The sequence below is a fragment of the Pristis pectinata genome, chromosome 16 (genome assembly GCF_009764475.1).
Source record: "Pristis pectinata isolate sPriPec2 chromosome 16, sPriPec2.1.pri, whole genome shotgun sequence".
In the NCBI taxonomy this organism is placed as follows: Eukaryota; Metazoa; Chordata; class Chondrichthyes; order Rhinopristiformes; family Pristidae; genus Pristis; species Pristis pectinata.
This window is the reverse complement of record NC_067420.1, coordinates 1,949,341-1,971,333: the sequence shown is the minus strand read 5'-3', so window position 1 is coordinate 1,971,333 and position 21,993 is coordinate 1,949,341. Positions and strand designations below refer to the sequence as shown.

At 45.6% G+C, this 21,993-nt stretch overlaps 1 protein-coding gene across 1 annotated transcript in view; it reads left to right on the top strand.

Moving 5' to 3' along the window:
- Positions 1–20,807: 20,807 nt before the first annotated feature.
- LOC127579020 (ankyrin repeat domain-containing protein SOWAHA) overlaps positions 20,808–21,993 on the top strand; it is a 49,791-nt gene continuing 48,605 nt past the window's right edge. Inside the window, exon 1 of the mRNA XM_052031656.1 lies at positions 20,808–21,159. Within this exon, the coding sequence (XP_051887616.1) occupies positions 20,808–21,159 (352 nt within the window). The remainder of the gene's footprint in view (positions 21,160–21,993) is intronic.

The following is a 21,993-nucleotide window of genomic DNA, read 5'->3' as shown; positions in this document are numbered from 1 at the left end:
ACCACCACTGAGCCACAGCTGACAATTAGATTGGAGTTAGCATTAATTCTTACCACGTCATCCTAGAATGGACGTCAGATTCAAAGATTTGAAGTGACAGATGTGTAAAGATGGTCTTATAGACTATTAGAGTAGCACATAATAAAAGGCAGATTACACAAACAAAAAGTAGGATGGTATCTATCACATTCTGAGGACTAGGGATACAGAAGATTATACAGTGTGATTATTTAAGCAATGATGTGATGCACTGAATTTAAAATAATCAGTAGAACAGCTGTTATGCTTGTAAATACAAGTAGTGTTAAAAAGCCTCAGCTAAATGAAAGTGGAATCTGCTGTCAGAACTCAAGAGATAAAGGAGCACCAAAAGTACTCAGTTTCCAGCTACCTTCCATTTTTGTTTTGTCATCAGTGTTTGTGTGTCACTGACAATGCTGCTGAACCTCAAACCAGGATGATTCCACGACTGATTCCTGATGCGTGCTTTCAGCTGATTAATTGTGGCAGCTGGCTTTGAAACATAATAATAAATCAAAATTCTGACAGGATTGCCAGGATAGATGCAGGTATGATGTTCCCCCTGGTTAAGGTGAGTCGAACCAGGGGTCAATGATTCAGTCAAGGGATATGGCCATTTAGTGCTGAGATGAGAAGAAAGTTCTACACTCAAAAGGTAGTGAATCTATTGGATTCACTGCCAAGGTTGTGGAGGCCCAGTTGCTGAGTAAATTCGAGACAAAGATAGATTTTTGGATGTTAAGAGACAGGTGAGCAAAGCAGAGGTAAAAGGTCAGCAATGATCTTATTCAATGGCAGAGGTAACACAGAGCCAGACAACATACTTCTGCTTCTATTTCTTGTGGCACTCTCATCATTCCCAATACTGTGGGCTGCTGAAAGGAGGAAACTATCCAGGATAATGATCAATTACCCTGCTCGGAAGTAGTTTATGTACAGTAAGTTCAGGTAAATGCTGGATCAGGCTCATCTGTAATGTCTTCACAATCTAAGCTTGCACTTAAATAACTGTAAATCGGACAGATTACATGCACGTCAAATTTCTTCTGTAGGCAATCCCATCAAAGTCCTTATTTGAGCATCCTGTAGCAGAACTTGGTGCAACTAGAGTTCTCCTTTCCTCCAGCTCAACCATGTCTGATGATTCATCACATGCAGACCCCTCTTCTAATTCAAATAAGACCCAGCTTTGGTTTCTGAGCAGGTGGTTAAAAGTGAAGCGGGTCTCCTTGTCCAGCCCTGACTTCTGTTCTTACCCATGATTGTGTGCCATCTTCTCCTGCAAGAGAGAGAAAAGTGTACCAGCAAGTACACCGATGGTAGGTGTACAATAGTTGAATAGCTGGGAATTTGTGGAAAGTTGTAAGATGTGGGTGGTAATGTTGGAGTACGCTTAAGAACGTAAATGTATATTATTTTGCAGATCTGCTTGATAGATTGTTGTTAGGCAAGTTTAGGGTGTATCGTATGGAGCAGTGTGTGAGGGTAATAGTTCACTTGGTGATGAGGAGGATAAGGATGTGTTCACTAACCTTGACCAGTGCAAGGTTATTTTTTCTTCCTTCAGTGCTGGAACCAGGTCATTGGGGTTAGACTCCTGACATTGACTTCCTGTGTGGTCTTCTCCAATTGATGCTTCCCTAGATGGCTTCCTCCCATCCTGTGCTAGAGGGTCCCTCCTCCCGTCTACCTCACCCACCAATGTCTCTTCAGCAGAGCCTGAGAAATAAGGGAGAGTCAGTCCTTTCCATAATCCTGCTGCACAGTTTTTTCCAAATATGGAAACTAGCAAGTGCACATTCTCTTTGAAAGTAGTATCACAGGTAGATTGGGTCATAAAGAGAGCTTTTGGCACTTTGGCCTTCATAAATCAGGGCATTGAGTACAGGAGTTGGGATGTTATGTTGAAGTTGTACAAGATGTTGGTGAGGCCAAACTTAAAGTATTGTGTGCAGTTCCAGTCACCTACCTACAGGAAATATATCAAAAAGCTTGAAAGAGTGCAGAGAAAATGTACACAGATGTTGCCGGGACTTGAGGACCTGAGTTATAGGGAAAGGTTGAATAGGTTAGGACTTTATTTCCTAGAGAGCAGGAGAATGAGGGGAGATCTTATAGAGATATACAAAATTATGAGGGGTATAGATAGGGTGAATGCACACAGGCTTTTTCCCCTCAGGTTGGGAGAGACTAGAACTAGTTACAGGTTTAGGGTGATAGGTGAAATATTTAAGGGGAATCTGAGGGGGATCTTCTTCACTCAGAGGGTGGTGCGAGTGTGGAACGAGCTGCCAGCAGAGGTGGTGGATGCAGGTTCAGTTGTAACATTTAGAAGTTTGGATAGGTGCATGGATGAGAGAGGTACGGAGGGCTACGGTCTGGGTGCAGGTAGATGGGACTAGGCAGAAAATCAGGCTGGCATGGACTAGATGGGCTGAAGGGCCTGCTTCTGTGCTGTAGTACTCTGACTCTATGCCATGTTGTCACAATGCATATTCCCTTTGGGCAGAGCAGGCCTGGATTCCATTATACCTATCCAGATCTGCTTGTTGCTAGCCATTCAGGCACTGAGTTGCACACATAGGGTAGAGGCAGTCCCCAGGTTACCACAGGGTTTCTTTCCTGAGAACTGTTCGTAAGTCAGAAATAAACAAAAACAATGTGTGAGTGAGCAAGTCTACTCAGCCCTCCCAGCTCTGCTTGACTCAACGCAACCCAACCCTTTGTTAAGGCTTGGGGGGGGGGGGGGGGGGGGTGGGCAGTAGATGTGGGGAGAGAAGACACATGGAAATACCCTGTTCCCATCAAGCAGCAGCCAGAAAATCCATCCCGCCGGTCTCCCAGATGCTCACTCGTATGTACGGCCAGTTCAAAAGTCGGGTGTTCGGAACCTGGGGAGGACCTGTAATTACTGCCAGCTGACCATTGTAATCATGGTAACGAGGTTTAAGCATGTATTCCCCATGCAAACTATTGGCTTCAACAGGCAGGGGCTAATGCACATTGCAAGTTCCAAGCCTGGTCTTATGGGCTTTTATTTCTCCTGTGTTGATCACAGCAGTTCTCAGGAGATTAATATTTAATTCCTGGAGATTCCAGGACAATCCCTGAGGATTTGTAAACCTAGCTGCTAGGGTTCCGTTTTCTGATGCGTTTTGAATCACTGATTCTTTCAATTAGGTTGCCAAAGCTAAAAAGGGGTATTACAAGCCAGAAGCTCTTAATGACAGTGGCCCTTTAAGATGTTTAATTGTATCACAAAGCTCTTGAGCCCAAGCCAAGTTCCCAGCTCCAATCCTGAAAGCAAGACTTTGGCATTGTGTACAGTCTTTGGACCATGGTCTGTTAGAAAACTTTTATAAACATTGGCAAACAACTGTGCTAATGTTTCCATGCAGCCCTCCATTACAAAACCATCTAATGTTATACTGACATTCTGCTTCCTGCATTGTTTGGCACTAGATTAACAACCTGGAAAAGTGTTTGCTAGAGCCTTCACAATGACACCAGTGAAAGGAGCCAACATCAATGTGCAATAGTGAATTGCTATTTTTTCTTTGCTAAGTATAAGATTTTGTGCCCATCTTTTTAAAACAAAAATGAGGTGTCAACTTGGGAATTTAAAATATTTCCACTTTCAACACAGCATCAACTCTCTTTTTACTTTCAAATTATCTTTAATCTAACAGCAGAATGAACCATATATTCTTTCAAAATTCTGTATCCTGAACACTTGACAACTCGTCCGGCACTCCTTCAATTCTGTTTTATTTCCTGTAAACTTCTGTTCTACTTGAGCAAAGGTGATTCAAACATTGTTCCATTTAAGGGTTTTTACAATGGAAATCCAGAATAGATAGACACTCCACTCTTCAGAATTGACACATTTTATTCTTATGTTTGCTAAAAAAAATGTTTTATTGTTTATGAAGAGATCATTTTACTAAAGCTTACATGGGAGTTTTACACACACTTTACAGTACTGCTGATGGTACAACACAATAGCTGCATGATATTGTTAATGTTTATCATAAGCCTCCTTCCACCAGGGCTTTATAAATTTTTTGAAGTCAAGCTGGGAAGTTGAATGAACTGGATAGTTTTCAGAGAGCTGAGAAAGGAGGTGGAGCGTGGAGGGAAAAAAAAAAAATCAGGAAATCCAATGTTAAAGAGGTTCCCTATATTTCAAAAGTAATCTTTGTCCATAAAACATTTTGGGATGTTCAGAGGCCAGGAAAGGTGCTATATTAATGCAAGTCTTTCTACTCTTTGTTCTAGAAATTACATTTACATCCAGGGACATGAGACAAGGCAATATGACTCATGTTTAGTGACTCATGGAAATACATCACCCAATTTTGTGACACAACTCAAAAAATAATAGTGGCAGAAAATTAAAATTTGATTATTTTGAAACTCATCTGTCCATTTCTCATCCTTCCTGAAAGTGCAGTTTTAATTTTTTGCAGGATTAACTATTCCACAGAGTAGTAGCTCCATCTGGAGGAAAGTGCACGGTGGTATTCCCTTGAGATCAGTACCAAGACCACTCCCCCACCCCCCAATATATAATAATGACTTGCATTTGAGTTTTCAGTGTATGATTTCTGGACGTGCAGGCGACATAAGCATGGAGGCATGGTAAACAGTGCAGAGGGTACTGATAAATTTCAAGGATATAGGCTAGTGGAATGGGTGGATAAATAGATAATGAATGAAATTTAATGCCGAGAAATGTGAAATATTACTTTTGGCAGGAAGAATGAGAAGAAAGAATATAAACAGAAGGAACTATTATTAAAGGGATGCAAGAACATAGATATCTGAAGGTATATGGGCATAGTTTTTTTCCCCCCCAAAGTGATAGGCCAGTTTGAGAAAGTAGTTAAAAAGCATACAGTATGTTATGCTTTGTAGAGTATAGAGTACAAGAACAAGGAATTTATGATGGATCTCATGAAACACTAGTTCAGCAGCAACCAGAGTGCTGCGCTACACTTTGAAATAAGTGCAAATCCCTTTGCAGAAGGTGTAGCAGTTACACCAAAGTGGTTCCAGGGATGAGGAATTTTAGTTATCTGGATAGATTAGAGAAACTGGGATTATTCTCCTTGGAACAAAGGATGTTGTGAGTTGATCTGATAGAGAAATGTAAAACTGTAAAAATATTTTTTTTTAAATCTGGAGATGCCAGATATCTGAAATAAAAACAGAAAACACTGGAAACACTACTCAGCAGATCAGGCAGCAATGTCAAAAGAGAAACAGAGTTATCATCTCAGGTCAAAGACAATTTATTAAAGGGCCAACAGGTCTTCAACCTGAAACATTAACTCGGTTTTCCTTCCTGCTGATGCTGCCCAAGTTGTTGAGTGATTTTTCCACTTTCTTTTTCCATTTAAAAGCAATAAGGCAATAGTCAGATAGATAGGGAACCATTTCTCTCAATGGCAGAGAAGTCAAGAACTAGGAGACATGGAATGATGGTGATTTGTACAAGAACCAAAAGTGCCATTGGGAGTTTGTTTTTGCACAATGAGTGTTGCGTTCTGGATTGCAGTGCTAGAGGGTAGAAGTGAAGGCAGATTCAATGGAAGGGAGCTGGATGGGTACCTGAAAGGAAAACTAAATGCAGGGCTGTGGGGGAAGAGGATAAGCAGTTGGACGCCTGGATGCTCTGGCTTGAGGCCAGGAGGGACTCAGTGAGCCAAATGGGCTTCTTCCACGATGCCACCATTCTGCGATGTGCTGTGTCGGTTAGCCTCCCATAATTCCCACTCCATTAATGGGCCTATTCAACAGTGTAGAATATTACAGGTAATGCTGATATTACCCTTCAGCAAATGACACGTATAAAGGCTTTCCAGCAGAGAGAAGTGAGCAGTAATTGAGAAGGAACTCAAGCTTGCTTTTCTCCAGGGGACCCGAGACAAACTGTAAGCAACCGCAGCAACCCAGCTGAGATCAGCTAACTCGGCACAAATTAGGCATCTGACCTGAAAGAAAAGCAAGCTGAATACTCATTGACAATGTATATATTCTCCTGCTGTGGACTGTTCAGTTTAAAATGCTGGAAGGAAGTGGGCAGTGAGGGGGCAAGCAAGAAACTGTAAACACATCCAAGAAAAGGAAGCTCCGCAAAATTTCTTAACATTTCTGAAGCAAAACATTTGGGGTTATTAAATTCAAGCCATAGTGTCAGAGTATTCTGTGAATCTATACTTGTAGGTGACTCCAGAACCTTAAATTCCTTTTATAAATAACTATTCAATCAACTTTTATCTGTACATGTTCATACTATTTGTTTTACACAAATGCTGTGTGCAACCAGAACGATGAACAATGATCACTGGGTAAACACGTGAGCAAGGGTGTAATATCATAAGTGCCTCAACTCAGCCTACACATCTAACGGAGGAGATGCAATACAACAGCAAGAGATGGAGAGAGTCCTTTCAAAACCAAACTAGCTTCAGTGGTCTGAACATGTGAGTGTGAGCACCCACTGCAGAAATTGCACTGGAGACAATGGTTGATGAAATAGAAAGAGATATGCTGTTGATCGTGCTTAATGGTGATGGGTGGCAGCAGGGGGTGGTTAGGACTCCTTCCAGACATATATAGAACAGTACAGCACAGGAACAGGCCCTTCGGCCCACAATGTTGTGCTGAACCAATTACATTAGTAATAAATGCCTAATTAAACTAATCCCTTCTGCCCGCACAATGTCCATATCCTACCATTTCCCTCACATCCATGTGCCTATCTAAGAGCTTCTTGAATGCCCGTCGTATTTGCTTCCACCACCACCCCAGGCAGCATATTCCAGGTACTCACCACCCTCGGTGTAAAAAAAAACTTGTCCCGCACATCTCTTGGCTTCTGGCTTCTTTATTATCCTCAAGTGCTCTGTTTGATCCTAGCTTCCTAAGTTTTACATACTTTTCTTCTTGACTAAATTCACCACCTCTCAACATCCAAGTTCTCTTACCTTGCCATCCTTGTCCTTCCTTCTTACTAGAAAATACCTGTCCTGTACTCTGTGCTTTAAACACCCTTCACATGTCAGATGTGGACTCGCCCAGAAACAGCTGTTCCTAATTAATTCTCCCTAGTTCCTGCCTAATGCTCCCATAATTTGCCCTGCTCCAATTTAATATTCTCCTGCAAGGTCCATGCTTATCCTCATCTATAGCTATCTTAAAACTTAAGGAGTTGTGATCACTGTTCCCCGACTGTTCTCCCACTGAAAGATCAGTCACCTGGCCAGGCTCATTTCCCAACACCAGGTCCAGTACAGCCCCTCCTCTCGTTGGACCATCAACATATTGATTTAAGAAACCCTCCTGGATGCAACTAACAAATTCTGCCCTGTCTAAACCTCTTACACTAAGGAGGTCACAGTCTATATTAGGGAAGTTGAAGTCCCAAATGACAACAGCCTTGTTGTTTTTACACCTTTCCCTAATCAGCCTGCATATCTGTTCCTCAATATCCCGGTGGCTATCAGGGGGTCTGTAGTATAATCGCATCAGAGTGATTGCGCCTTTCTTATTTTTGAGTTCTACCCATATAGACTTAGTGGACGAGCCCTCCATTATGTCCCCTGGGAGTGCAGCTGTGATATTGCCCTGGATTAGTAGTGGAACACCCGCACCCCCCCCCCCCCCCCCCCCCCCAACTCTCTATCCTGTCTAAAACACCGAAACCCTGGAACATTCAGCACCCACTCCTGTCTCTCTCTCAACCAAGTCTTTGTTATGGCCACAACATCACAGTTCCATGTACTGATCCATGCTCTGAGTTCATCACCCTGACCCATAATACTCCTAGCATTCCAATAAACAATTCAGACTGTCCGTCCCATTGTGTCTGTTACTTTGCTCCTGCCTGTGTTTACTGGCCCTGACATCTCCCTTCCTCTCAATCCCTCCACTTTCTGACCTGGTGCTCTGGTTCTCATCCCCCTGCCAAACTAGTTTAAACCCTCCCAAGTAGCACTAGCAGCCAGGATATTGGTTCCCCTCCAGTTGAGGTGCAACCCATTCTTCTTGTACAGGTCACCCCTGCCCCAGAAGAGGTTCCAATGATCCAAGAACCTGAAACCCTGCCCCCTGCACCAGTTCCTCAGCCACTCATTCACTTGTTCTATCATCCTATTCCTGCCCTGACTGGCATGTGGCACTGGGAGTAATCCTGCTCTTCAGCCTCTTTCCTAACTCCCTATACTCATTGCGCAGGACCTCTTCCCCATTTCTACCTACGTCATTGGTGATGATGTGCACCATGACCTCTGGCTGCTCATCCTCCCCCTTGAAAATATTGTGCAGCCACTCTGAGACATCCTTGACCCTAGCACCTGGGAGGCAACAAACCATCCTGGTATCTCTTTCGTGGCCACAGAATCTCCTGCCTGTCCCCTGACTATCAAGTCTCCTATCACTATTGCTCTGCCTGACTTTACCCTTCCCTGCTGAGCAGGCCACACTGCCACTGACTTGGCTGCTGCTGCTGTGCACTGATAGGTCATCCCCCCAGCAGGATCCAAAGGGGTAGACTTGTTGCTGAGGGGGTATGACCACAGGGGAACCCTGCACTGACTGCTTGCTCTTCTTACTTCTCCTGGTGGTCACCCATCTATCTGAAGCCTGTACCCTGGGTGTGACCACCTCAGTAAAAGTCTCACCTATGAGGTTTTCAGCTTCCCGGATGGTCCTGAGTACATCCAACTCCAGCTCCATTTCCTTGACCTGGTCAGTCAGGAGCTGCAGCTGGGTGCACTTCCTGCAGGCGTAGTCACCAGGGAGACGGCGAGGTTCCCTGACATCCCACATCTTACAGGAGGGGCATTCCACTGCCCTAACTGCCATCCTGTCTAGACTGAATCAAGGACTAAGGATTTACAGACAACAAAATGAAGACCTTACCTATTCTTACTTGTGCCTTCTTACTGAAACCTTTCTTTTTAAGAGCTGCTCACACTCCCCTCACAAAGGGGACTTACTCAGCCTCCTCTCACCTCAGTCCCCCCACTCCAACAATGGCCACTCCACTTAACCCCAGCTTCTTTTTATTGGCTGCTGCCGATTAGCTAATTAGCCAATTATTACTAACAATATGCAAGTGTGCCTCTGTCAGGGTCCTGCTCACTGAAAAAGAACACCAAGCACAGAGACTCACCTCTTCTGAAAACTTCCGCCTCTCGTTCCAAGTCCTGGCTCCCGCTCACTGAGGAAAAACAGGAGGCAGTGGAGACAGCTACCAGCAAAGGTTAAGACTGGCCAGTTGCTTTTGAAAACAAGTCGTTAAAATGCCAAATAATCATTGGACAATGGTTTATGTTATAAACAGGCTGCTTTGCATTTTGCTGGCAATTACAAGTGGACAAACTCTTTAAACAAGATGGCTGTAAAATGTGTGCTCGATTATGGATAGTGGAGCTCCATTCACCACCAGTCAGCTCTAAAGCTGCTCTGTCATATTTCCTGAAGTTGACAGTGCCCCTTGAAATAGTTTTTAAAAAAAAGCAAAAAAACTTAAAATGTGCTCCAAGATCTACCGAAAGTGGAACTCATTGGTCATATCTCCTGCTGCAATTTATGTCACTAGGTGTGAAAATATGTTTAAGATGAATTGGTGTGGCTCTGATGTTGAGAAAAGGTCAGGTTTATGGTGTATGGTGTGGCTGCATGAATATCAGCTATATGCCTTGGAAAGATTCAGAGAGGGTGGTCTTTGACAATTTGTTTGTTGTTTGACTTTCTCCACTGCAGTTGTAACTAGGATTGGATTTGAGTTTGATGCTTCTCAAGTCCTGGACAATGACATATGCAGAAGGAGTCATCAGTTGGAGCTCAAGGTTTTGAATTGCAGAGCAGCTGCTATCATTGCAGTACATCCAGGAGGCCTAGTTACATGGTTAGCACAATTCTGAAAGTATCATCCCCCATTTAAGAGTGTCCATATAGAGAGGAATTGGGTGACCTCTCTTCAGAAAAGGGTCAAGAAGGATTGCAGGAATCCCTCGAGAGTGCTCTATTCTCAAATCAGTACGATTACTGACAAGACTGGTAGTTCCTTTAAGGAGTGCAGCCAAGGCCAAGCCCAAGGTGAAATGGGCGGCTCATCTGTATAAGGTTGTGGGTGTTGGGATGTGGAAGCAAGTGGAAGGTCAGCAAAGCTATAGTGGTGGGAATTTAAATAATAAGGCAGGCCAACTCTTGTTTCTACGGCCACAAGCATGATTCTGGGAAGGTACACTCCCTCTCTGGTAACAAAGATGCCACCAGCCTGCTGCAAGGTATTTTGGTGAGAAAAGAACAGCCTGAGGGCCTGGTCCATATCAGTGCTAATCATATAAGTAGAGAGTGGGATGAAGTTCTGCACACAGGTTTTAGGGAGCTAGGAAAGAGATTAAAACATCAAGACCTCATAGCTCGTAATCTCTAGGTTACTGCTGGTATCACATGCTAATGAGTATAGATATAGGAGTTTAGTGCAGATGAATCCATGGCCATAAAGTAAGAATTAGTGCAGTATTAAGTGGGATAAGACTAGGAGAGAATTCGACAGCTTTACTGTTCCTGTGTGTAAATACACATGGTAAATATGGCTGGTTAGCTGCAGGCAGAAATAGACTCATGGGAACATGATGTTGTGGTGATAACTAAGACCTGGTTAAAACAAAGGCCAGGACTGGACACCAAAAATTCCTAGGTACAAGGTATTCATGTAACACTGGGAAATGAAAAAAGCAGCATTATCAATTATGGAGAACAGTCAGATTTGGAGAGATAGTTAACAACAATGCATCCATTCCTGATGAACTTAACGCGTTCTGTGCGTGTTTTGAACAGAAGGGAAGTGGATTGTCACCATCCACCCTGACAGCCTCCAATGCAGCAGAACCTGTGATCACAGTGGAGGACATAAGATCAGTCTTCTGGAGAGTGAACATGAGGAAAGCACCTGGCCCAGATGGTGTCCCTGGCCATGTGCTCAGATCTTGTGCTGATCAGCTGGCAGAGAATTTGCAGTTATATTTAACCTCTCTCTGCTTCAATCACAGGTTCCCACCCGTTTTAAGAAGACCACTATCATCCTGGTACTGAAGAAAAGCAAGGTAACATACCTCAATGACTATCGACCAGTGGCTCTGACATCCACCATCATGAAGTGCTTTGAGAGGCTGGTCATGGCATGCATCAACTCCAGCCTCCCAGACAACCTCAACCCACTGCAATTCGCCTATCGCCGGAACAGCTCTACAGCGGATGCCATCTCCCTGGCCCGACACTCAGCTCTGGAGCATCTGGACAGTAAAGACACCTATGTTAGACTTTAGTTTATTGACTACAGCTCTGCCTTCAATAATCCCAAGCAAGCTTGTCACCAAACTCCGAGACCTAGGACTCAACACCTCCCTTTGTAACTGGATCCTTGACTTTCTAACAAACAGACTAATCAGTGAGGATAGGCAGCAATACCTCCAACACGATTATTCTCAACACTGGTGCCCCCACAAGGCTGCATCCTCAGCCCTCTACTCGACTCCCTATACACTCATGACTGTGTGGCCAGATTCTGCTCTAACTCTATCTACAAGTTTGCAGATGATACCACTGTCACAGGCCGTATCTCAAACAGCAATGAGGCGGAGTACAGGAAGGAAATAGAGAGCTTAGTGGAATGGTGTCATGATAACCTTTCCCTCAATGTCAACAATACAAAAGAGCTGGTCATTGACTTCAGAAAAAGGGGCGGTGTACATGCACCTGTCTTCATCAATGGTGCTGAGTCAAGAGGGTTGAGAGCTTCAAGTTCCTGGGAGTGAACATCACCAACAGCCTGTCCTGGTCAAATCACGTAGATGCCACAGCCAAGAAAGCTCACCAGTGCCTCTACTTCCTCAGGAGGCTAAAGAAATTTAGCTTGTTCCCTTTGACTCTCACCAACTTTTACTGATGCACCATAGAAAGCATCCTATCTGGATGTATCACAGCTTGGTATGGCAACTGCTCTGCCCTGGACCGCAAGAAACTGCAGAGAGCTGTAGACACAGCCCAGTGCATCACGGACACCAGCCTCCCCTCCTTGGACTCTGTCTTTACCTCTCATTGTCTTGGTGAAGCAGCCAGCATAATCAAAGACCCCACCCACCCAGGTCATTCTCTCTTCTCTCCCATTGGGTAGAAGATACATGTACCACCAGACTTAAGGACAGCTTCTACCCCACTGTGATAAGACTATTGAACAGTTCCCTTATACAATGAGATGGACTCTGACATCACAATCTACCTTGTTGTGACCTTGCACCTTATTGCACTGCACTTTCTCTGTAGCTGTGACACTTTACTCTGTACTGTTATTGTTTTTACCTGTACTACATCAATGGACTCTGTACTAACCCAATGTAACTGCAATGTGTAATGAGTTGACCTGTATGATCGGTATGCAAGACAAGTTTTTCACTGTACCTCGGTACAAGTGACAATATTAAACCAATACGTACACTCAAGGTTGAATCTATCTTACTAGAATTAAGAAATTCACTAAGTTCCATCACATTTCTGGGTTTTTTTTGGGACCTCTGACTAGTGGGGAGGATACTGAGGAACTAATATTCAAGGAAATTATAGAGGTGCAGCCATCTTAAAATAAGCTGGGGTAGTACTAGTGTGAAGGGAAAGGATGTTCAGATTCTTAATCAGTAGTTTTCCAACCAAAAGTGGGAGGAGGTTGTGCTAGATCTCACACTAAGAGAGGTGGATCAATTGGAATAAGTGTTAACAGAGAAATACTAAAGGAACAGTGATCAAGCTTCAGATTGCCTTTAGAAATGGACAAGGAACAATAGAGAATAAAATTATTTAATTGGAGGAGAGTCAATTTCAGAGGGTTGATCTGACAAAGATAAACTGGAATCAAAGATTGGCAGGAAAAATTATAACTGAACAATACAGTCCAGGTATATTTACGTGATAGGGAAAGGCAAGAAAGCAAACATCTGAACATTAAAAGAGGTAAAATGTTGAAGCAATAATAAAAAAAGGATGTACAACAGATGCCAGGCTGTTAATAAAAGTAAGAACTCGGATGAATATAGAAAGATTAGATGGTAAATGAGAAAGGAAACACAAATAGTCTAACAACTCACAAAAAGGAATCCAAGTAAAGGCAGTAGATTAATAAAACAAAGTAGCCCAAAGACATTCCTAAGTGCATTGCCATCAGGCCTCAAGGACATGTTAAGGCGGTTGACCAAAAGCTTAGCCAAAGAGATAATGTTTAATGAGCATCTGAAAAAGCATGAAAGTGAGCAGAAGAGGTTTCAGGAATTCCAAGAAGCTTATGGCAGTTGAAGGTCTGGCTGGCAAAAGAGCAATTGAATTTATAGCTGGATGTGGAGGAATTCAGGGTGTTGTAGGCCTGAAGGTCAATGGAGAGAGATGGTGCGGCAAGACCACTAGGGGAATTTGAAGCAATGGTGAGAATTTTGAAAATAAGGGATGGACCAAGTTAGGATACAAGTAGTTTTAAACAGAGTGCAAGATAAGGTGTGCCTGGGGAGTAGTGTGCTTGAATAGCTAAGTGGATAACAAGTTCAAGAGTAACTATCTGATGTAGTAGTAGAGACAGGCATCGTCATGAGGTAGAAATGATTGGTCATTGTGATGGTTTGGATGTGGTCAAAAATGACAATAAGAGCATCAACATTTTGCTTACATTGCACACGGAAGCAGAGGATGAAAACACTGAGTAGGATACAGAGTTCTGCAACTCCAGATTATCAGTCCATTAAAACAGTCACTGTGGAGTCATACCCTTCATTTAAAAATTCTGGCTTGCAAACATTCCTAACCAATTTTACTTCTCTCAGCAAAATTCCAAGTAGGCTTACCTTAAGATTCAGCACTTTAAAGCATAGTTTTTTCATCTTTCCATTCTCAAAATACAGGGATTTTATTGAAATTATTAAACTTTAATACATGCTCAAAGCCATGTACACCAATCTAAATTTGTCAATGAATTTACAGCTGACTCATTCAAATCCCAACAACTTCTTCTCCAACTTCAAAGTATATACACTGAACATCTGGGACTTACAAAAAGCAGGACAGACCACCTCCTTGCTATACCATGGGACAATACGGCACAATACAGGTCTGTCGGCCCACCATGTTGTGCCACCCTTCAAACCAAACCTAAGACTATCTAACCCCTTCCTCCCACATATCCCTCTAACTTAAATTCCTCCATATGCTTATCTAACATTCTCTTGAACTTATCCAATGTATCAGCCTCCACCACCACCCCAGGCAGCACATTCCATGCACCAACCACTCTCTGGGTGAAAAACCTCCCTCTGATATCTCCCTTGAACTTCCCACCCAATACCTTAAAGCCATGTCCTCTTGTTTTGAGCATTGGTGCCCTAGGAAAGAGGCGCTGGCTGTCCACTCTATCTATTCCTCTCAATATCTTGTATACCTCTATCATGTCTCACCTCATCCTCCTTCTCTCCAATGAGAACAGCCCTAGCTCCTTTAGTCTCTCCTCACAATGCATACTCTCTAATCCAGGCAGCATCCTGGTAAATCTCCTCTGCACCCTTTCCAACACCTCCACATCCTTCCTATAATGAGGTAACCAGAACTGGACACAGTACTCCAAGTGTGGCCTAACCAGAGTTTTGTAAAGCTGCATCATCACTTTGCGGCTCTTAAACTCGATCCCACGACTTATGAAAGCTAACATCCCATAAGCTTTCTTAACTACCCTATCCACCTGTGGGGCAACTTTCAGTGATCTGTGGATATGAACCCCCAGATCTCTCTGCTCCTCCACACTGCCCAGAATCCTGCCATTTACCTTGTACTCTGCCTTGGAGTTTGTCCTTCCAAAGTGTACCACCTCACACTTCTCTGGATTGAACTCCATCTGCCACTCGTCAGCCCAGCTCTGCATCCTATCAATATCCTTCTGCAAGCTTCGACAGCCCTCCACACTATCCACAACACCACCAATCTTTGTGTCATCTGCAAATTTGCTAACCCAGCCTTCCACCCCGTCGTCTAAGTCATTAATAAATATCACAAAAAGTAGAGGTCCCAGAACCAATCCCTGCAGGACACCACTAGTCACAGCCCTCCAATCCGAATGCACTCCCTCCACCACAACCCTCTGCTTTCTACAGGCAAGCCAATTTTGAATCCACACGGCCAAGCTTCCCCAGATCCCTTGGCCTCTGACCTTCTGAAGAAGCCTACCATGTGGAACCTTGTCAAACACCTTACTAAAATCCATGTAGACCACATCCACTGCACTACCCTCATCAACCTTCCTGGTCACCTCCTCAAAGAACCCTATCAGACTTGTGAGGCAAGATCTTCCCTTCACCAATCCATGCTGGCTGTCCCTAATCAGTCCATGTTTCTCCAAATGCTCATAGATCCTATCTCTTAGAATCCTTTCCAACAGCTTATCCACCACAGATGCAAGGCTCACCGGTCTGTAATTCCCTGGATTATCCCTACTTCCTTTTTTGAATAAGGGGACAACATTTGCCACCCTCCAATCCTCCAGTACCATTCCCGTTCACAATGAGGACTCAAAGATCCTAACCAATGGTTCAGCAATCTCCTCCCTCGCTTCACGAAGCAGCCTGGGGAATATTCCGTCAGGCCCCGGGGGCTTATTTGTCCTAATATTTTCTAACAACTCCAACACATCCTCTCTCTTAATATCTACATACTCTAGAACATTACCCTCACCTACACTGTTCCCAGCATCATCAAGGCCCCTCTCCTTGGTGAATACTGAAGAGAAGTATTCATTGAGAACCTCACCCACTTCCACAGCTTCCAGGCACATCCTCCCACCTTTGTCTTTAATCAGACCTACCTTTACTCTAGGCAGCCTTCTGCTCTTTACGTACGAGAAAAAAACCTTGGGATTCTCCTTAACCCTACTCACCAAAGCCTTTTCATGTCCCCTTCTCACTCTCCTCAGCCCTTTCTTAAGTTCCTTCCCTGCTACTCTATATTCCTCACGAGCCCTGTCCGACCCTTTCTGCTTACACCTTATGTATGCTGCCCTCTGCTTCCTAACTAGTTGTTCTACCTCTCTCGTCACCCATGGTTCCTTCACCCTACCATTCCTTCTCTGCCTCACCGGGACAAATTTATCCCTAACATCCTGCAAAAGATCCCTGAACATCGACCACATCTCCATTGTACATTTCCCTTCAAAAATGTCACTCAATTTACACTCCCAAGTTCTCACCTCACAGCCTCCTAATTCGCCTTTCCCCAATTAAATATCTTCCCGTCCTCTTTGCTCCTATCCCTGTCCATGACAATTCTAAAGGTTATGGAGCAATGGTCACTGTCCCCCAAATGCTCACCCACTGATAGATCTGTCACCTGACCTGGTTCATTACCTAAAACTAGATCTAATATAGCATTGCCTCTAGTCAGTCTGTCAACGTACTGTGTCAGGAATCCGTCCTGGACACACTTAACAAACAGCGGCCCGTCTAAACCTTTGGCCCTAAGTAGGTGCCAATCAATATTTGGATAGTTGAAGTCTCCCATTATAATAACTCTGTTATTTTCGCATCTCTCCAAAAACTGCCTCCCAATCTGCTCCTCAGTATCCCAACTGCTACCAGGGGGCCTATAGAATACTCCCAGGAGGGTAAACTGCCCCTTTCTTATTCCTAACTTCCACCCATATTGACTCCAGAGAGGATCCTTCTACATTATCCACCCTTTCTGCAGCTGTAACCGTGTCCCTGACAAGTATCGCCACTCCTCCTCCTCTTCTCTCCCCCCTCCCTATCCCTTTTAAAACTGAAAACCAGGAATATTCAATATCCATTCCTGCCCCAATGTCAGCCATGTCTCTGTAATAGCCACAATATCATAGTCCCATGTACTTATCCAAGCTCTCAGTTCATCTCCCTTATTCCTGATGCTTCTCGCATTCAAGTAAATGCACTTTAGCCCATCCACCTTACTACTTTTGTAGCCTGTACTCTGCTTCTCCTTCCTCAAAGCCTCTCTACCTGTCAGATCTGACTTTTCCCCATCCCCTTCTTCCTCTGACCTACTCCTCCGGTTCTCTTCCCCCTCGCAATCTAGTTTAAACCCTCCTGAACCACCTAGCAAACCTGGCCGCAAGGATATTGGCCCCCCTCAGGTTCGGGTGTAACCCGTCCTCTCTGTACAGGTCCCACCTTCCCCAGAAGATATCCCAATGATCTACAAATCTAAAACCCTCCCTCCTGCACCAACTTCTCAGCCGCACATTTATCTGCCATCTCCTTCTATTTCTACCTTCACTATCGCGTGGCACTGGCAGCAATCCTGAGATTGCTACGCTCGAGGTCCTGTTCTTCAGCCTTCTGCCTAGCTCGCTAAACTCACTTTTCAGGACCTCATCCCTCTTCCTACCTATATCGTTGGTACCAACGTGAACCACAACTTCTGGCTGTTCTCCCTCCCGCTCTAGAATCCTGTGGACCCGATCAGTGACATCCCAGACCCTGGCACCTGGGAGGCAACATACCATCCGCGATTCATGCTCACTGCCACAGAACCTCCTATCTGTTTCCCTGACCATCGAGTCCCCTATCACTACTGCCTTCCTCTTCTCCTCCCTTCCCTTCTGAGCAGCAGGACCGGTCCCAGTGCCACAGACCTGGCTACTGCTGCTAGGCCCCGGCAGGTCATCTCCCTCAACAGCCTCCAAAGCGGAAAACGTGTTACTGAGGGGAACAGCCTCCGGGGTCCTCTGCTCTATCTGCCTGTTCGTTTTCTTTTTCCTTTTCCCTCCCCTGACAGTCACCCTTCTATCTACTTCCTGGACTCCAGAAGTACCTGCTCTAAGGGGGGGGGGGGGGGGAGGGGTTGACCGTCTCCTGATGTACAGTATCTACAAAACTCTCCCCCTCCCTGATGCTGCGCAGTGTTTGAAGCTGTAACTCCAGCTCATCGATTTTGAGCCGAAGTTCCTCCAGCCTCACACACTTACTGCAGATGTGTCCACTGTGGACCGCAGCAAGGTCCACGAATTCCCACATCAAGCAGCTGCAGCACACCACCATGTCCTCCATCTGAACTAATTCCTTTTTTTCCCCCCTAGTTTTTCCTACTTAAATATTTATCACAGATAACAGGTACAGCTTACCTTTACCTACCTACCAGCTACTCACCTGCCTTACCCCTTTACGCCAAAGCCCCTTAAGTCAAAGCCTGACCACTCTGCTCCCTCTCACTCAGCTGCCCGCTCCGATGCTGCCCGCTGGATATGGCGTTTCACTTTTTAAACTGCCCGCGTCTGCGCAGTCCAGCCCCCACTCTTCCCGAAACCTAGTCTGAAACCTATCTGAAACCAAGTCTGACCGAAGGCAATAAATACAGATTGTGGATGTACAAGTTTGCCTACTTGTCCTCGTTCAGACCTCTTATATTCATTTTGGTGCTTGATGAATACAAGCACCTTATTGTCTGCCTGTACTGTACTCTCTCTGTAACTGTAACACTTTTATTCTCCATTCTGTTATTATTTTAGTTTGCACCACCTCAATACACTGTTGTAACAAATTGAATAGTATGCAAGACAAGTTTTTCACTGTACCTCAGTACATGTGATAATAATAAACCAATTTACCATGTGGTGGCCAAGTGGTTCACTTGAGCATAACGCTACAACAGCACCAGCAATCGGGGTTCAATTCCTGCTGCCGTCTGTAAGGAGTTTGTATGTTCTCCCCATGACTGTAAGTTTTCTCCAGGTGCTCCGGTTTCCTCCCACATTCCAAAAAACGTGCGGGTTATTAGGTTAATATGGGTGTAATTGGGTGGTGCAGGCTCATTGGGCCAGAAGGGCCTGTTACTGTGCTGTACAAATAAAAACAGTTTTAGAAGTTTTAAAAAGACTGCCATAACCATTGGGGTAGAGTTAAGTAGTGGTGTAACATTGAAATTATTTCTGTTTACAAAAGTCCGCTGAATTGATTAGTCTCACTGGCTTATTCAAATAGAATGTTTTTGAACAGCAGAAGATCTCTCTGCACATGTTCAGCTTCTGCACATGTTCAGCTTCTGCACATGTTCAGCTTCTGCACATGTTCAGCTTCTGCACATTCCCTTTTGTTGCATGTCTCATTATCACCCCGTCACCACATCTTGCTTCTTTTGAGAAAAACAATAGCATTCACTGTACAGACGCAATGAAGAGAGCAGATGTGGTTATTAAAGACTGACACAAAGAAGGATATGCTCCAAACAGGAAAAGTGTTATCAGAAGTTGCTCTGACAGCTCTACTTGAGTTGGTTTAAACAAAGCTGCAGGTTTTAGTAAGATAACAGCAAAGGAAAACTCCCTTTGGTGCTAGTTTTGTCTTAGTACTACACAATTATTTCCAGGTTAGGAAGGTATTTCTTTTATTATTAAAGTGGATAGCCTCACATATTTTTTCTATCTGCCACATTGTCGTCCACTCATTTAGTTTGTCCATATCCTGTTGAAGCCCCTTTGCATCTTTTTTCATGCTCACGTTCTCAATGAGTTTTGTGTCATGACTAAACTTGGAAATGTTATATTTGGTCCCCTCTGCCAGATCACCAATGTGACTTGTGAACAAACTGGGGTCCAAACACCAATCCTTGTAGTTTTCCTCTTTTACAGTTTCTCAGGATTGAGGACAACTTGCTTCCACTCCGGCTTTGTGCATTCTTAGGTGGCTGATAAGGACACCTCCACAGAGGTGGCCAACAGAATGGGCTGTGGGCAGCTTGCAAATGGTGGGCTTCTTCCACCACTTTCAGGTGTTATGAGCCAGGTTGCTACTTGGTGAATGTCCCTTTAAGACCTGGACAGTAGAGTAGTAGTGTGTGGTGTTGTCACGACAGCAAGATTACAACATGCTGGCTGTTTTGCTGAGGGAGAGCACGAGCGAGAGCGAGAGGGAGACTGACTGTCTCCATAACAATAGATGACGAACAATAGCTGTGTCTGTCACTACAATCTATGTATGGATTTTTGGAGCAAACAAGTGTAGTCCACTTTGTCATTAACCTGTAGAGGGAAACAGGTATTTCTGTGGGTGGCCACATATCGAATGCCTTCAGGGTGGCAGATACTTCAGAACAAAGCAAAGGAGATCATCGGTGATTGAGGTGTCGTATTGGTTCCATTGTGGAACATGTGGATTTCATAATTTCTCTCTCTACATTTTATTTTCAGTCAACTGTGGTTTTGCAAAAGCCTTTGCTCACATTTCATCTTATGACTTGCTGAGCTAAACTTTGAGAACTATTCCTAGACTTGAGGGGTTTGGGAATTTGCCACACACACACACACACACTTCACGTTTAGTTTTGGGGTTAATGTTTGATATCCAACGTTCTTACTCTTCTTATCCTTACAAGTAGTTAATAACAAAATAGTTTTTAACACTTATACATGACTCAGTGTGTTTCTATTGTTGCTGGTACATAACACAAGAGGCTTCTGCGCGCACCCAGTGCAGACCAATAGTTCCAGATGCCGCCCCACGTTTTTTCTCCATTCCAGAATTCTGCATGATACCCAAAGCACTCCACACCCAAAGTTAGTCTGACTCCTCTTTCCACTGACCTGCTGAGTATTTCCTGCCCCTATTTTAAGTTTCCAGCACCTGCATTTTGTTTTGCTCTTCCTATTCCTACAGCAGGGCTGCTTTGGATAACGCTGCTTAACCAAGAAGCACCTTTCCTTGTTGCATATTCTAGGTCTAATGCAGATCATTTACTATTGCCCTGGGCTCCTGCATTCCCCTGGACTGACAGCTCCGCAGTGGCAGGCGGGGTGGGGGTGGTTTTGCGCAGGCGCCTTGGGAGGGCGGGGCCGCTGGCCGCGCCTGCGCGCTGCGCCCAGGCGGCTGCGGTTTGAAGCGGGAGGCGCGCGACGGGTCCGTTACCCGGGACCGGGCGTCGGGCACTTACCGGGCGGCCGGGCCATGCCTGCCGAGGAGCTGCGAGAAGACGCCCTGCTCGACTTCTTGGCGAAGAACGGCGGCCGCGTGAAGAACAAGGCGCTGGTTGAGAGGTTTAAAGCGTTTATCAACGCCGCCGAGCCGCAGCTGCGAGGTAGGTGGGTGGGTGGGTGACCGGCCAGGTCTCCGCCGCGTCTCACCTCGCACCTGGTTGGTCCGCGGGGTCATTAATGCCGCGCACGTCATGGTTTCTGGCTGCCTGAATGGTCAACCGGAGTGCCAATCACGGGCGGGATGTCCTGGACTGGCCGTATCACGTTGGACGAGGGTGGTCTTGGGGGTGTTGGGTTTACCCTGGAGTAGGTGTGGGGGGGAGTGGGTGTAGGGTGCAGGGTGTGGGCGCAGGCGCAGTGCATGGGGGTGGGGGGGAGTGGGCGCAGGGTGCAGGGTGTGGGGTGGGGGGGAGTGGGCGCAGGGTGCAGGGTGTGGGGTGGGGGGGAGTGGGCGCAGGGTGCAGGGTGTGGGGTGGGGGGGAGTGGGCGCAGGGTGCAGGGTGTGGGGTGTAGGGTGCGGGGGAGTGGGTGTGGGGTGGGGGGGGAGTGAGCGCAGTGTATGGGTGTGGTGTGGGGTGGGGGGGAGTGGGCGCAGTGTATGGGTGTGGGGTGGGGGGAGTGGGTGCAGGGTGTGGGGTTGGGGGAGTGGGTGTAGGGTGCAGGGTGTGGGGTTGGGGGAGTGGGTGTAGGGTGCAGGGTGGGTGGGGGGGAGTGGGCGCAGTGCATGGGTGTGGGGTGGGAGGGAGTGGGCGCAGTGCATGGGTGTGGGGTGGGAGGGAGTGGGCGCAGTGCATGGGTGTGGGGTGGAGTGGGCACAGTGTGTGGGCGTGGGGTGCGGGGGGAGTGGGCGCAGTGCGTGGGCGTGGGGTGCGGGGGGAGTGGGCGCAGTGCGTGGGCGTGGGGTGCGGGGGGAGTGGGCGCAGTGCGTGGGCATA